Genomic DNA, 17,935 nt, shown 5'->3' on the forward strand with positions numbered 1-17,935 from the left:
ATACTATGATATTTTCAGGATAACAACAAAATACTTTCCAAGAGAAGTTAAGGATATCATAATGTGAAACAACAAACTTCAGTGTTTAGGTATGTATCCATATATCTGTATTTCTCTTAGCTTACCAGACTGATACCTGCACACAAATTCCTACCAATATCATATAGTACACAGTTAAAATATGCTAATCATTATCCTAGATAGCTTTCAGGATTTGTTTCAACACAGTCAAGCAGTTGTAGGGTTGGACTGGCATACTGCTAATACTCTTATTGAGCAAGCAGAAAGAATAAACATTAACAGAGAAATGACTGGCTTCAATAACTTCAACTGGACTTAAGATTATTTCAGTTTCTAAAAATAACAAATATGAAATCTGATTTACTCTCAGAAGTAAGAAAAAGTTTTAAGCTGATGTATTTTTAAAAAGGATTGTAGTTTTAAGGAACTCCTGAAGAATTTGTTGAAGACAGATTTACTTTGTTAGCTAGACTTTATGTGCATTTGATACTTATTCAACAAGCAAAAAGAGGAAACAGAAGTTTTTGATGAATCTGACATTTTGTCTATTTACCAACACAAACTCTGAGGGATGAATTTTACCAAGAGCTTCAGCTTAGCATGTTGTAGCCCTGCAGCTGAAAATTCAGATGAAAAATATGGGAGGTTTTTTTCCTATGACACAAAAGGAACTTTTGGGAACATTTCTGAAGGATACCAGAAAGCTTGTCTAACATACAATGGTTACTACTCAGCACAGCCCTCCAAACAAAGAGTAACAGATGCACAACTGGTATTAATAAGAAAATACCTCCTCCCTCTGTTAGTCAAGAGAGGACAGCTAAGGACAAATACAGTTTCAGGGTACTTACCTACTCGGAAGTTAGTGGCTGTCAGAGTGTCAGCAGCATGGCCGTTTTCACTAATGAGGGTGGTGGTATTTCCCTTCTCACAGTTGTTCTGACAGTTGCCTTTGGTACAAGTCACTTTACAGATGCTGGGTGTAAAGACCACCTTGATGCGACCAGTGTGATTTCCCACTGTCAGTGGAGGCAAAGAAAAAAAGAAAAATAAACAGATCACTTTGGTATCCATTGATTTCCTTCAAAAAGTTTTTGAGGGGAAAAAAAAAAGGCGGGGGGGAGAAAAAGGCAACAGGTCTACAGAAGGAGGGCAGTCTGCAGTGCTCTCTCTCATAGATCTCCAGTGGTGTCTCTGAAACAGGAGTAGGAAGCTTAGCAAACAGAACTCCGGGATCCGCTCCAAAACCACATTTAAAGTCAAGTCACTGGAGTGGGATTAGTAATCACAATGCTGCACTTTATTCACAGGCAGACAAAGAGCAATACCAAGGGCATGACAGCTTAAATAGCCAACCCTGACAGGCAGATGTAACGTAAAGAGGCTGGCTGTGCACCTAGGGGTGAATAAACTCTTGTGTCCTCCTGCATACTTTTCCTGTTTCTGCACTTATTAAGTCACTATTTGTAGCTCGACCCCTGGAAATGTTTTAGGCATGCGGCATGTCTGAAAACATCTGTCTCAAATCTCCTGGCACCCCAGCCCGAAGTGGTCAAACCTTGTGACGCAGCTGCCTGGACCCATTTTTTCACAGTTTTTTGGCACTATTTTTCCACAAGGATTTACATATTATAGACTGAGCTTTGCTGCCAGCCTTTGTTTAAGCAATAAATAGCTCAGAGAAAAGGGTTAGTATCAATGCTTGAAAATACTGGTTCTGAGCTCAAAGATTAAAAAATGGCTAGATCCTCTTTTTTTTTTTTATATACTTCCTTATAGTCATTTTAAAAACTTGAAGACTGAGCAAACGCTGATTTTAAATTAAGGTTATTAGAAGGACTTCTTGTTACAGAATTTGATTTAAAAACAGATGTATTTGATCCCACATCTAACAGCTGAAGACAAAAAAGGGATTAAAACTACTCATTAGGAAAATCAAGGAAAAAGAACAGATTCCATTAGCAATTATTTAAAAAGAAAACAGTTTGTCCTCTGCACACTTCTTATTAAATTCAGCAAGTTCTTGGAAATATATCACAGCATCCTTGTGGAAACTATTAATAAATACTTTCATATCAAACCTAACAATCCCAAGAAATGACGCACAGAAAGAGAAGACTCTCCCTCTTCCTCATGTCATAGAAATAAAAAAAGTTGCTAGATAGCTGTCTAACCTAGTTTATGAAATACCTTCTGGACAAACTTTTTTTTTTTAAAAATCTCAAGAAAATGAAGATCTTCCCACTTCAAAAGAATATACAGTCTTCTTATTTCTGGCTCTTCATAAACAAATTAAAACAATTGTGCCAACTGTTTTGTCTACAGTAAAGGCATTGCTCTCTTTGAACAGCAGCTGTAGTACAGATGCACCCACCTTATTCTCCCTAAACAACAGTTAGAAAAAGCACAGCCCAGACAGACACAGGAATAAAATATTTCAATTAAAGGCTAGTATTGTAATTTTAGACGATTTAGAAGACACCCTGGATTCCTGGATGCCAAGCATTTCTTACGAAAATTGTTAACACACCTTTCCCAATGAACAGACATAAGTGGCTTGTGAACTGCTGAGGCTAGAACTTCTAAACTTTCCTTTTGTTAAACAGAGCTTCACAAGCAATACTGCCATATTTATATTTTACTTGCATATTTTTGTTTATATATTTATTTTTTTATATATCTATCTATCTATCATTTCCTAGAAAAGCCCAATCCATTTTATATTTTCAGATGTTTTAGTAACATTTTTCCTTAGGATGTGATCTAATTAAAAAAACATGGTTAGTTGAGTCACAAAAGTCAGTCCTGCCTACACTGTAAAAACTAGTATTGGGGGACCCACACAAATTTTCCAGCTTAGCTAAAAAAAAAATTGACTTTGCTGGTATAGATGGAACTACACCATGATTTAACTCTCCTTCATAGTATTCTGCACAATGTTGTTGAGTGCTAAGCTGTAGCAAAATTTGGGCACCATGTAAACAACAAAAAAACCCATATTTTAAAATTTTTTTTATCACAAAGTCAGATTTTACCAGAAAAAAATTCTGTAGCGTGATTTTTTTGGTAGAAGAGACACCTTAGTATGAGACCTAATGGAAATGTTAGGTTTGCCTCTCGCCCCTTTTGGGTGAGAAAATGTTAGCATGTAGGTTTGGGAGTGACAATATAGGAACAGCAGTTGAGCAGTACCTTCAAAAACACAGGCCAGTATCTACAGAGGTGAAGAATATCCGTGAAAGCAGCTTTAAATGCAGCCTTTCAGGGAAGTGAGAAGTCTGAAAAACAACACGATGTAAGCCCCAGCCCCTACACATATTCAAATAATTGTTCAGCACTGTTTTTGCTATAAAACAAATTCAGTTCTCACAGAAATTCCTGGTTTACTAGTTGCAAAGAGAGAGAAATAAAACAGCTTCATATTCTTTTGACATGGGAAGATTTTCTCCATCTTTCTCAGTTTTTATGAAAACTATAATGAAACTATTATTTTCTTCTCCTTGCCTAGTAGGCCACAGCTTTTAACTTCCTCGATTCTTCCGGAGACATTTAGGAAGGATACAAAGCTAATGATGGCCTCTGAGCTGAAAATTGACCAGCGTATGCGGAAGTGATTCAAGGCAGAGGTGTTACCTTCATCCTTCTCTGTAGTTGTACCTAAGCAGACAGTACTATCCTCACACATCCTAAGGTTTAGGGACTTCAACAGTGAGCATAATACATGCAGATTTAAATTGAAATCAGACCACAAACCCTCCTCCTGAAAGGAAGCTTTTGGCAGAAACTCTGCAAAGTTAGACTCTTGGGACTTCCTTGAATCCTCACCCTTTCTTCTCTTCTGTAGTTGTTTTGGGTTTTTTTTCGATCTTCTCCAAAGGGTGGATGAGTTAATTCTAAATGTGAAACTACCCTTCAATACCTCTTAGCTGGTTTAAAAGTATTAATGTTAAAAGTTTCAAGCTAGAAAAAGCCCATTACTGCTATAGCCTTGACCTCTTTTGGTTTTAGGTTAGTTCATATTAAAGAAGGACAGTGCATTTTTAAGGTAGCATACAGATTATTTTCCTCTTTAAACTCCAGAAGCTTTACTGATGATGCCACTGGTGACATAGACATGACAAGATCTGCAACTTAGATTATCTCAAATTAATTTCTGGAAAAAAATGATGGTGCTACAGCACTGCAACATACCTGGAATCATTATTTTTTATATACATATAGACAGAAATGTATCATAAACTCTTCAAAACCAATTTTAAACATGTGGAAATGAAACACCTCGCTCTGCTCTTAAGTATAACACCAGACTGAAGAAATACAAATGTGAGACCAGATAAATGAATGAGCCTAATGAAAGACAACAAAAGCAGAAGATACAAGCACCAAATAAATAGCAAAGCTACTGAAAAAAAGGCAGAACTAGAGATAAACTCAGATTGTTGTTTTAACGAAGATAGGACAATCAGGTTTACTAATACTGGCTAACACTTCATCCCTGAGCTAGGCAGCAAATTCACAACAAGGAGGCTCAGCCAACTGCACCATCATCCTGCCTTGTAGTCCAGGCTCACTTATACCTAAGAACTCCTGGATACATTTGTCAAAAGGAGATCAGTGGAAGAACATACCTGTAATTTCCAAAATCTGTGAAGCTCTCTTGAGCCAGATTCAAAAAAGAAAGATGCCTGGGTAAAGTGATGAGATTTTAGTTGAAATTTGGCACTGCGTGTATGTGATTTTCTTTCCATCTCATAAGTCACTATGATATAATATTATGAACATGGCAAGCTCCTGCTGTGATAAATTTATGATTTAACAACAACTGCAGGAGAAATGGAAAATATAAGCAAAAGGATTTCCTCACAGAATCCCTTTTGCCCCCACTGTCCATCATGACAAACCAATAGTTTTTTCTGCATTAGCAGAAAAGGTGAATGAGTTAAGACAAGGCAAGTGGCAGGTTTTAGGTCCAGGTGGTCACAATGGCACACATAGCCATGCCTAGGCAGAGTTGTATAAGGGGAAGGATTCCTCCTCAACATCCTGGGTCCCTTTGTCTATAATGCTATTCAGCCTTCGTTTCTTTCTAGAAGAATTTCTATAAACGCATTTTTTTTTCTTGGTTTTATGGTTGCCCTCACAGCTCCAGCATTCTGCAAAGATTTAACTAGACAATATTCAATAGCTGTAGCGGATCTCAGATTTGTGGCATATCCCTGTTTTGTGGGAAGACAATGGGCTAGCAACACTAGCGAAAGCAGAACTGGTATTCAGTTAAAAAGATGACTACACTGTACTGTCTCATAGGTCAAGTGGGATGAAGAGAAAAAAATATTTTAATGTGTTGAAAAAATTATTATGTTATTGTGTGTATGATATTTTGGTGCTTCACAGTGATCTAATCAAAAGGATTCACAATAAAAATCACAAGCAGTGGCTTATACTGTGGACTCGGCTGGCAGAGCTTACACATACCTCTCCCATAATCCTTGCACAAAACTTCTTTCTGACTCTACTTTTAGAGGAGTTTGTGTTTGGTTTTTTTTACTACCTTCACTCATGACAAATATCCTGAGGCAAATCTCCTGAGGAAACAGAACTAAGCAAACTGCAGACTTTCCATTAGTACCTCCAAGAATGATATCCACTACTCTGTTTTCATGACATCTTACTTCTGCACTGAACCCAGTATGTTTTCATATGCGTATCTACACAGAATCTCATCAGACCTGAAGATTCTATCTTAAAATTACATTCTCTTCCCAAAGACAATAGATTATCTCAGGCAATTTCATGTTTTCAAATGATAACCATGATGCATGAGGAGAACTTTGGAATGAAAATCTATCGTCTCAAATCAAGATAAGCTTTTAAACAGCAAACAGATTCAACATTTTAAATTCTCAGCTGACCAACTCCCTCTCTTTTTTATTAATTAAATGCTGACACAGAAGAAGGAAAGAAGCAGAAGGAAATTACTTATTTCCTAAAATAGGTGTCTCCCAGTTATTTCACCAGTCCACCTGGTTTAGTCCTTGCCACTAGTTATGCTTGTTCAGCCAAAAGGAAAGCTGACATTATATAAAAGTCAACCACGTAAGTAAAATAGTTAAGTTTTTAGAACTATTGTTGAATGACCTTTTTACACTTTTGACAATATATGAGGAAGTTCTGTCTTACCACCATTTAGTCATAAATTTAAAACACCCATCCCCCAAACCGTAGTTCCAAAAGATCAGAACAAGTTGAAACCTACATCTTAGGTCTATCAGAGTCTGGAAGATTCACTAATGTTAAGAGCTAAGGGGGAAAAAAAAGAAAAGAAAAAAGAAGAAGAGCAATAAAGACACACTAGATTCACATACAGACCAGAGGCAAATCTTCCCTAAATTTCAGATTACACACTGAGAGGAATACAGCCCTTCCTAGGCATAGAAAGGACTGAAAGAGACTCTGAGAGAACACCTATCTCCCCTCTCTTCTTTTTTCCCCAACACAGGATGAAACAGCAGCATTACATAAGAAGTTTGTCCAGCCTACTCTCAAAAATCCTTCTATTATGCAGATTCCACAGCCTCCCTAAGGAACATATTCCAGTGCTTCAGCCTCTCTTATAATAAAGGTATTCCTAATACCTAACCCACATCTCCCCTCTTGCAATTGAAGTGTATTATTGACCTGCCTTATCTATAGCAAACTCTGACAAAAACTTATTCCTCTGTGGATCAACTTCTAACATACTTGAAGACTGCTTCCATGAATTTCCCTCAGTCTCATTTTCTCCAGACCAAAACCATGTAAACTTTTTCAGTCTAACAGGCCATATTTCGCATACCTTCATTCTTTCTTCTTTTGCTTTTGATACCACTAACTCATCTTTCTTCAAATACCCTGTGCAAAACTAGACAATACTGCAGCTGAGGTCTGATCAGTGTTAGGGAGAGCAGCAGGATTACTTAATACAGCTTATGTAAAATGCTTCTGTTGCTATAACTTACTTTCTCCCCCAACAGTGCACTATTGATACTTCATACTCAGACCCTGTCTGCAGGCTAGGCCAAAGGGGCACAGATGTCCCAAATCCCTTTCTGATCTGTTGATATGGATGTCATCCCGGTGAAGTGGATGTGGAACATTCCTTACATGACCTTAGCAGGACTACACTCAATGCTTACTCTGCTCCAAATAAAACGTATACATTCAAACCCCCTGCATTCAAGCCTCGCCCATCTGAAAACCAGGCAGAATATGAGCCTTATTTTTTCTGCAACAGTCACAAGCACAAACAAATCTGAAAACTACATGAATTCAAAAAGGCAAAGCATAGGTGCTGGGTAATTTCATTTTTTGCTTCAATATACAACGCCTATCTTCAGGTAGGGCAGTGGATCTTTGCTCTTTCCAGAAACTTTGTCTTTTCACAAGCACTGGGAGAAATTAGACATGGCAATGATATTATAAATAAGATGACCCAGCTTTATTTCATCCAAGATCCAATGCCTTATCTAGGGCTTAAAAGTACTCCCCACAGCTCTGCATGAGGTGAGATATATGCGTGCATACCCACCCACTCAAATATTTTGAACAAGAAGGCAGTATGTCAAGCTTTACTTTATTTACCATGTCTAGACAGCTATAGCTACACATTGACATGTAATTAATTCCAGCATTCCTTCTACTTTTTGTTATTTCTGTAACTCCTTATTTTTGTTGCTTTTGTAGGATCTTACAGGTATTTCATTAGTTAATACAGCTTAACCTTTGATATTTTGTCACTTTTCAAGTATTCAGTTCTATTACCTTTATGCAAACCCATAGGGCTTCAAAGAGCAAAACATGACCCAGCTACCTATTATGACAGTAACTGAACAGTAGTCTCCACAGCTTCTTTTTGTTACCATTCTTATGGCCACCACTGCTATTATACACACTTCTCTCTATACCTATTTCTGACTAGCTATGTCACAACATCTACACATCATTTCTTCCTTCTGTCTTGTTTAGATGTTCCAACCACAATCTTCTCCCTCCAGTCAGAAATGAGCTCTCAGACTTCTTGCTTCTATTGCACTCTTGTTTCTTTACCCCCTTTTTAAGCCCTGCTTGCTTCTTCAGCATCCTTGACAGACAGACAAAGAAATCATCCAGAAGACTTGATGCTTCCAAGATAAGGAAGATGATAACTGAAAAGAAGGTACCTGGAAAAGCCTTTTTCCTTCCTGATTATCACAGGGATACAATCTCTTCCTTGCTCCCTGCCACAGCAAAGACAAGAGGGACTTCTGCGGTCTTCCTCATCACCACCCCCACCATCCCCCAAAAAAACAGCAAAATTTTTGGTCTAATCTAGGAGAGTGTGCTGGTTTTGGCTGGGGTAGAGTTAATTTTCTTCACAGCAGCTAGTATGGGGCTGCATTTTGGATTTGTGCTGGAAACAGTATTGATAGCACAGGGATGTTTTAGTTACTGCTGAGCAGTGCTTACACAGAGTCAAGGCCTTTTCTGCTCCTCACACCACCCCACCAGCGAGTAGGCTGGGGGTGCACAAGGAGTTGGGAGGGGACACAGCCGGGACAGCTGACCCCAACTGACCAAAGGGATATTCCATACCATATGACGTCATGCTCAGCATATAAAGCTGGGGGAAGAAGAAGGAAGGGAGGGACATTTGGAGTGATGGCGTTTGTCTTCCCAAGTAACCGTTAGGCATGATGGAGCCCTGCTTTCCTGGAGATGGCTGAACATCTGCCTGCCGATGGGAAGTAGTGAATGAATTCCTTGTTTTGCTTTGCTTGCCTGCGCAGCTTTTGCTTTACCTATTAAACTGTCTTTATCTCAACCCACGAGTTTTCTCACTTTTACCCTTCTGATTCTCTCCCCCATCCCACCTGGGGGGAGTGAGTGAGCAAGCAGCTGTGTGGTGCTTAGTTGCCAGCTGGGGTTAAACCACAACAGAGAGGCAAATAACCCACTCTTCAGTTCTATTGATCTCAGTTTAAGATCCAGATGACAATATACAATGTATTGTTTCAAGCAATTTACTACAGCAAAACTCACTCCATTCAAGTAGGTTTTCTTCATTAATTTTGGCAGATTCTGACAAACTCTCTGCTGTCTACAAGACATGCTTGTTGTGTTTTCTTTTATAGGGATGTCTGTCACTTAAGTATCAAAGGAGCACATGCAGGCACAAGTGCTGAGATCATTTTGAAAGGCATTCATAATTGTATTTACATGCCCCCCATGCACCCTTTGCTGATAAATTCTGTTACTGACACAGCCTTTTTAAAGCAAGTCAGAGGAATTCACAGTAATTACAGTAATTTTTGTCCTGTGCAAGTGCGTAACACACAAATCACACAGATTTGAAATCTGGGATCTCTGTCAGCAGGTTTTATGAATCACCTTTTGTCTTCCTTGTCTTTTTTACCACTACAAAGATTCTCTATCTGCAATCTGCAAGCAACGAACATCCTATTTTGAACTACAGCCATTTTCCATGCTTAAAGCAATTTTGGAAGTGAGAAATATAATTATCACTTCCCTTTACATAGTTTAGGATGTTCCAGAAAAATATACCAACCCAAATAAATTAGAGACTGCAATGTGGTTTAAGATGTCTGACAGAACAGCCTCAATTCTGATCAATTGAATTTATTGGGGGATAATTCTTTTAATCTGTTTTTTATTTGTTTTAATCTGGTTTTTATTTGTTTTAAAGGTATTACACGTAGACTAGATCCACAAATGGATACAATGCTAAAAACATTAAATTTCAGCCTTGAGTTATACCACTAATCAGTCCGAGGTCTCTTGTACAAGGGATGAGAGAAGTTAATTGCATGAAGCAAGCAGCCTAACCAGCACACGGAACAGGAATGTGCCCAACCCATTAAACAGGAAACGCTGAGGATGTAAGACTGCTTAGTTCAAATCCTTTTAGGGCTCAGACACATTTCTTTGAGGAACTGCGTGACTCTTCACTACAGCTGGGTTCCAAACCCAACCATGACTACACTATAGCACTCCTTCGGGAGCTTAATCCTGCAGGAGAGTTTAGCAAGGCTTAGTTGACTGCACTTCTAAGGATCGGTAGGTGGATGAGTGGCCCAGGAATTAAGCCAGTGGTGCAGGTCGGAATTAAGCAAAATATTAGCACCCAGATCGCCTGTCTTCTTCAGAGCGAAGCAATTCTCCTGAAACAGAACTTCAAGCTCCTCAAGAGTCTCATGCTTGAAAGTTCACATCCATGCTTCAGGTTTGGGGCCAGAGACAACTCCAGCTATAAGCAACCTAGCACAGGATTCAGGTCCACAAGCCTTTTTTAACTCCCATTCAAGTTACTCAGATTCTTAGGTACTTTAAAGCATATCTGGGCCCAAAAGGCTTTCACACTTGAGGGATAAGGGAACAAAAGCCAAAAAGCCACATTTAGATACAGACAATTGTCTTTATGTCTAGGACAGAAAGCCATTCTACACAATGCTCATCTCAGCTGTAATGAAGCAGCAATGACCTCACAGCCCACCAGAAGCAATTTTCCACTGATGGAGGCTATTGCAGATACTACTGCAAGTATTGCACGCTCAGATAGTGAAGTCTGCATCTTTACACAAACTTACAGCCATACAGAAGGTCAGGTGGGCACAGTTGAACACAGGTTAGTGTCACTGACACTTTAGTAGTTATTACCAGTTAAGTACAACTGGTACTGTCCACTTTATCAGCAGGACTCTTTCAAGAAGGTCTGAATTAGGCCTTTACACACTGAGCATTAAGACTCATTCCCACCCAATCTCACTCATCTGAAATTATGCATTTTGCCTAAGGTAATTATCTAAGCTCCTTTCACCATCAAGACAACAGACTTTACCCTGCCCTATGATAGTATTACAAGTCTTAAGTTAGAAGAATGTTATTTCTTTAGAAAATAAATTCTTGAGATAGACACAGTTTTCCCCTCCCAGGGTACGTGACTCCCTTAAATGAGAAACCAAGTCTTAGGTGCAACACTCAAAGTGTTTACCATTTCCAGAAAGAATAGGGAATAAAAATTAAATTAATATTACCTAAGTATATTCACTTAACATTCCATTTCCTGAAAGGAAGCAACTGAAAAGCACTAAGGAAGTCAAACTGTAAACAGTGACAAAGGACAGAACATCATGGAATTAAGTTATAAATGAACATAGCCCTCTCTGCATGCTGAATCACCATTAAAAAAAATCTCTTTCAGCACTGCATGAAACCAAGATCTTTTTTTCCTTTAATTTTCTGAAGGGGGGAAAAATGACTACAGAAATAAGGATGTCGCTGATTCTGAAATCTCCGTTTCACTGGGTATGAAAGGACCTTCTTCTTGAAGTACTTTTTTGTCAACTTTTGTTCATTCCTTCTGGCATGGGTGATGGCACTGACATAAGAGCAGAGCACTTTCACAACTCCTATGAATAAAACCAGACTTAGCTATTTGCAACAGTCAGAACCAATTCTTGGTATCCAAGACTTTTATCACAGCAACTCTGGAGTTAGCCTGGCTAAGGGACTTTTAATCTTTATTTATATGGGTTCAATTGGTCTCTATATTCAGCTAAATTAGTATTTTTCAAACATGTCATAGAGGTTTTCCCCTACAGAATTTTCTGGAAAGTCTCTTCTCTTTTTCTTCTTGAGAAATCTTTGGTTTGGAGCCAATTCTCTTTCATCACAGCAATTGAGATGCATTTGTCTCAGTCTGTGTTTTTCCCTAGCTATAACATGTTTTGAACTGATTTTAATTCTGTTTGCCAGATCACCAATCTGTTTTTCCAACATTTTTCCCCCACACTGCTGTTTGTCAATCTTGGCCTCCATATATTAAAGTATAGAAAGATGATCATTCATTTTTGGGTGGATGTAACATTTAGATGTTCCTATAAAAGCACCAGCAGCCTTTGTCTGTCACGCAGACATTCAATTATTGGTGAGCTCAGGGCCATAAAAATCTTTTTTGGAGTCCAAAGAGAAAAATACATTACTTTTTTAGGGGTGCTGATTTACTGGCCTCCTCAGTTGTGAACCCTTTATAGATACACAAACAATCACAAAGACAGCTTAGAAAGGGTATTGTTAAAAGGGTTGCAGCTATAGTATATTGAGAGAAGCAGTTCGTATTTATACAGAGCTGTTCTGTCTCCAAAGATTTCAAAGAACTCCATAGTCTTTTATAATTGCTAAATAAACTATGTTAATTTGTTGAAGTTATTTTTTTCAGAATTTGTCACTCTACATTTTAAAGCAAAAGCAAAGTAAATATGCTGCTTGATTTGATAGAGTTAACCACATTAGCGTGAATCTCGTTAAGCCACTTAATTTATATTTGGAGTTTAGCCTCTTGTTTCCAAGAACCACTGGAATCAAATGCAAAATTTAAATGGCTGTTATGAACTGTCATGCCTTTCAATAGCAGTATGGGTAATGTTCTTAAATGGGAGAGAGGAAAAGGATGCTTTACTGAAATTGTTTGGGTTTTGTAATAAAAAAACTCACACTGTTGTTTGACCCTGATGCTGACTGCACCAAATTTTTTTTCTTAAATGTTTTAGAATGTCCCTGAAAAATCCCCCTCACCTCTTGAAGGGGAGCAAAGGCTTTGAACACACATGCAAGTGTTTTGCATTTGAGAAAACAAAACAAGAGAGTCCCTGACATTTATACATTTACCCCATTCCCCTATTTGTATTTGATTATGTACAACCTCAGGAGCAAGACATGAATGTCAGTTCCCATGAGTGACTGAAATTAATTTGACTCTACATTCCCTCCAGATAGACTGTGTTGTGATTTTTCCTGCTTGTTACTCTTAACTGTTCATTCTCTTTTTACCCACCCCATTCTGCTGGCTATACCCTGCTTAATCAGAGTATAGCCTTAACATCCCTCCCTTAGCTCCAAATTTCCCAGAACTTCTATTTAGAAAAGTTACCAGCATTCAACTCTAATATCCATACATACACAGGAACAGAATGCAATGCTCACACTCAAGTGAGAGAATTATTTTGCTGTTTACACAGGGCAGTTCCACAAAAAAAATACCAAGAAGGGTGGAAAGACTATCTGACCCACTTAAGACCTGAGGGAGCTTTTCCCCTGAAGTCAACAGACACTGAATTGTGGTAGAATGTCAAATCATACGGATGCATTTACATGGAACACGTGTCATATCTCTGTACGCGTTTTTTTAAACAATAAAACATTTATGTATTTTACAGCTGTTTAGTCATACTTACTGATGGAGAAATACTATTATTATGACATAAGTGTCACGTAGTAAAGTCAGAATGGTGCAATTTCACAAAAATAGTTTAAATTAGAATTTCAAAGCAACACCTGGTTTTGCTTAAATCAACCTATGAAATCATCAGTGAAACCAGCATGTGTAAATTATGTATGAGCTTAAAAACAGCTCCTTTAAGTTATCAGTCCATTATGCTTCCAATAGTAGGAAAGCTATTGTTATGCCAAAATTGTAACAGAGTATTCTGCACATCACAGTTCTAAGTGGTGGGACACTTTCTTCCACGTTAATCTTATTTCACATATATAAACATATGTAAAATTATGTTGTAAAATATGAGGCAATATAATGTATCGATAGTTAGAACAGTTACATGAGTTTCATATGATTGTTTCAGCTTCATCTTTACACAAAGATTTAAGTGCTGCCCACAGAACCACATGCAGATTCTAAAAGTCTAATACCCATACACACATACTTGTCGAACTTCAAGGCACAATACGCACAACTAAGCTATAGTAAGGTGTGGCAAGCCTGTATTCACTAACCATTATGTAACCTGTGCTACTTAAATTCGAGACATGTTTTCATTTTCTACCTAAAATAGAAAGGAGACAAGTTTCCTCAATGCATTTTATAAGGAATTTTGGTGAAGATCAAAAAGCTACCACCTACCTAGAACAAAGGAAAAAAGCCTTCCATACTATTTAATTGCATAAACTTAACATGCACCTTCAGTTGCAAAATTCACATACATTTCATATTGTTTTCCTGAATAAACAGGTTAGGCTCATTTTCCTTCTTCAACATATATTTATCCTTGGGATAAAGCATGTGTTTATATAACAAAGTTATTTACTTCACACAATGCTGTTCCAGCTGTGGGTAATGTAGTCTATACCTACTCTTGAGTTTTCCTTTTGCTTTTAGTGTGATTTCCGGTCACCTCAGCCGCTAATTAATATATTTTCACAACACACCCCTAAGACAGGGAAGTGGTGGCATCATCATTGTACACATGGGGAATTGTAGTCCAGTGAAGGGGGTGCAAAAGCGCCCTACACATGCAGGCAACACAACCTCCAACAACACCGGACAACTGATTTCAGAAACAGAAATTCCACTTTTTTCAGCTCAATAGGCTAAATGGACAATGCCACTAAAAACTAGCCCTCAACTGTGTCAGGCTGGAAAATTAGGTGTACGTTTAAATGCATTTTCTGAAGAATCATTTAACACCAGAAGTGGATAGACTGAATCAGAACTTCCTAGCCTCTTACTGCTGTAATAAGCAGTTCTCACAGTAACTGTGTTGAAAGGAATTCCAGAAAGCACACATTCAGTTTAGCATTTGCTTATTATGATATATTTACACATTTTAGACCAATAGAAACAGCACAGAACTCCTGTAACTAATTTTCTTCTGCATTACATTTATAAAGCCAGGGAGATCAGCACTGGTATTTAGAGAATCCATGCTCAGCTCACATTGACTAGTGGTTACGGTTTAACAGTGTCATTAGAAGAGGAGTAGTGGAAAATGTCTGAGGTAGATGTACCTGAATTACCAGAAGTATCATCTTCCTACTGTTTTATAGATTACTAGGTTGCAAATAGAATTTTACAGCTGAAGTTTCTGTGCTGATGCCATTGCTACTGTTAGACTCTTAGAGTATTTTTAACCCTGAGGTTTCAAATATTCAGGCAGATTATAGGTCAAGTGTGCCAGTAGGTACTTTTAAGAAAGCAACGCATCTCTTGAGCTCACGATGAGCTCATATAAGATAGGCTATCTGGCTGGCCTTAACTATGTGTCAAAGTATTTTTGATGTTTACATTACAAATGTTGAGATTCACATGATCTCATCTTTTTCAGTTATTCTTTGCTGATCGTATCAATTCCGCTGCAAGCTTACTTTCACCACTATATATTCAATCTTCCTACTCATGCTAAACCATATTTATACTTTCTCTGCAGCTGTCAGTCTATCCAACATGAGCTATTTTCATTTGCTTGAGAAGGCTCTGAATTTCCAAAGCCTTATCTTTATGCATTGGCTAATTCTGCACAAAGACATCTAAGATTAATTTGCAGTAGCTTAAATATACCAGCACACTGATTAAATAGAATCTGATAGATGCTTTACAGTGTAATAACTGTATCAGGTGATTTAGAAGCATATTAACAGAACAGCATTTCAGCTCTGAAGACAAGCACTTTAAATTATACAATGCCATATTTTTGGATCCTGATTTTTCTCTCTTTCTGTACTGAATGTACAGCCCTTTGAAAAAAGCAATATATGGCCATATAAATAAAACTGTATTACAATACTAGGCATAAAGAGAAAGAATTAATTATGGAGTAAAATTGTGACCATTCTGAAAATTCAAATGAGTCTGTGAACTCAAAAATGTTGAATTCAAGATCTTTCCAGGGTCGGTTTTTGGTGTGTTTTGTTTTAAAAAACCAAGACTTTTTAAGAAAATCACTATGGACAACTGTAACAGCCTCCGCCATTAGGCACAATGAATGAGAATTACAAATTTATCACTAAATAACTTAATTTTTATATAAGCTTTATGACTAATTACACTAGCTATTTTTAGGAGAAGGCTTATATCCCACAGAAAAAAGATCAAAATGCTTGATAGTAGAAATGGCTACTGAAAGGTAACTGCATTTCACATCCCAGAGTGACTTTAAATGCTATTATTGTAACCCTGATGGCTTACTGAATTTTCAAGCTCCGTTGATGTGATATATAACTTCACAGTAAAATTAATTTTCAAAGGCAAAAAAAGGAATAGACCATTTTGCTGTCATTAATAAGACTACCATACTGCATGTTCTGAAAGCTATCAGAAATGAAACTGCTCATAAACACACCACAGTAAATGTTCCAGGAGGAACCTTAAATGAATTTTAATTGAAAAGCTATAATGGGACATTCAAACATTCAAACATAACTGACTGTCTATGAATCAGAAGGTGCCCAGAAGCAACCTACTCAGGGTTGGCAGTTTTCCTCCCAAAGCACCATTAGACCACATCTTATTTGCCTCTGCCAGGACAGACCTGTCTCTAAAGTTATCTCAGGACTGACACTTGTTTCAGTTTGAAGTCTATCCATTTCATGTCACAGGATTGAAATAATCTGTAGAAGTCCAGAAAAATCAACACCAATTGCAGCTAAAGCTGGAAAAATAGATTTATTCTATGGAATACATCTTTCACAGATGTCAATCTCTGTCACAATGTTAATACTTTAAAATAAAATGCATAGAAATGGTCAGAAAAAAATAACATAATCACTTGCTTTGCACCCCATGTTAATTGATAACTATGAACTCTTGGGCGATGCCACCAAATATTATATGGCTACTATTTCTTCTCTGAAAAAAAGTTATTTAATGATAAGGAAAAAAAGGTCTTGACGTATTCAGTAATAACTTTTTGGCTTTTGCTTTTTAATAAAATTACTACATTTTCCCCCTCTCCACATTGCCATTACCGATTCCTTTGCACAATGAAATAAGAGGCTCTGCCATGAAACACCATTATACATTTATCAGCAGTGACAAAATACCATGAGATCATCAGCCACTCTCATAAATTTCCTCATATTAACTAGACAATTAATGTTAACCCTGCCATAAGCATGACATAATTTGCAGGAGCTCATCCCTCAGTTCACAACAGGGCTAGGAACTGCATATTGGTGATCATCCCAGAACACCTGACATGAAATTTCACATCCTAATCTTACCTTACTGTAATGAATTCAAACATCCCTAACATTAAAATACTGACAATTGAACTTTCACACTCAAATTTATAGAAACAAGTAGTCTTCTATACTTGGAGTCCATTCCAGCACCTCTAGAAACTAGAAGCCACCCTAAATAGATACAGCTGGCCACATTCCAAGTCTCCTGTTCAGGCTAGGGATATACAATCTTAAACTCTAATAACACACAGCTCAAACTGCACTCTGTACTAGCAGATATCTAAACTGCTTCATCAGAAGTTGCAATCACTGACTCCCACCTCACAAATGTAGAATTGGAGGCAACTTTACCTAAGTGACCTTTTCCAGGCTGCTCAAAAGCCCAGTATCAAAAATTTGAACACCATACAAATAGCCTCAGACTTAGTCCTGCATTTTACCTCTGACTCACGACTGACCTTACCAGGCCACAAAAACTGTTTTAACTATCTGTCCTCTGGGTGTTTTAGGAACCATAGGCTTTCCAATAAAGGTAGAATGTTTCACTAATGCATTGCTCACTGAGGGGCTTCTTAGGATTTGATAACAAATACTCTATGTCTTCAGCTCCTGACTTTCCTTCTCCCAGCCATGTTCCTCAGAGCACTGTAATTAACAGAGGAGCTCCAATAAGCTAGAAAGAGCTAGAAGCACTGGCTCCTTTGTCTTAGAGTTCACAGAATCATTAAGGTTGGAAAAGACCTGTAAGATCATCAAGTCCAACCATCAACTAACACCACCATGCCCATTAAACCACATCCCACAATGCCTCGTCCACACATTCCTTGAACACTTCCAGGGATGAGTTGCAGGGAGTTACTTCCTTATGCTACAACAGAAGAACAAAATCTCACACAACCCATTCGTT

The 17,935-nt window shown here is 37.8% G+C and overlaps 1 protein-coding gene across 7 annotated transcripts in view; it reads right to left on the bottom strand.

Moving 5' to 3' along the window:
• The window catches only part of LTBP1 (latent transforming growth factor beta binding protein 1), a 205,301-nt gene that overhangs the window by 135,992 nt on the left and 51,374 nt on the right, over positions 1-17,935 (bottom strand). For 4 of the 7 annotated variants that reach the window (XM_059835787.1, XM_059835786.1, XM_059835784.1 and 1 more), the window contains exon 1: positions 873-1,166. In XM_059835787.1, coding sequence (XP_059691770.1) covers positions 873-1,095 — 223 coding nt within the window. In that variant the 5' untranslated portion in view covers positions 1,096-1,166. Of the gene's footprint in view, positions 1-872; positions 1,178-17,935 lie in introns of those variants that run through there. The other 3 variants (XM_059835783.1, XM_059835788.1, XM_059835789.1) reach the window with 2 other exon arrangements.

The sequence above is a fragment of the Gavia stellata genome, chromosome 2, assembly GCF_030936135.1.
Source record: "Gavia stellata isolate bGavSte3 chromosome 2, bGavSte3.hap2, whole genome shotgun sequence".
NCBI classification, from domain to species: Eukaryota; Metazoa; Chordata; class Aves; order Gaviiformes; family Gaviidae; genus Gavia; species Gavia stellata.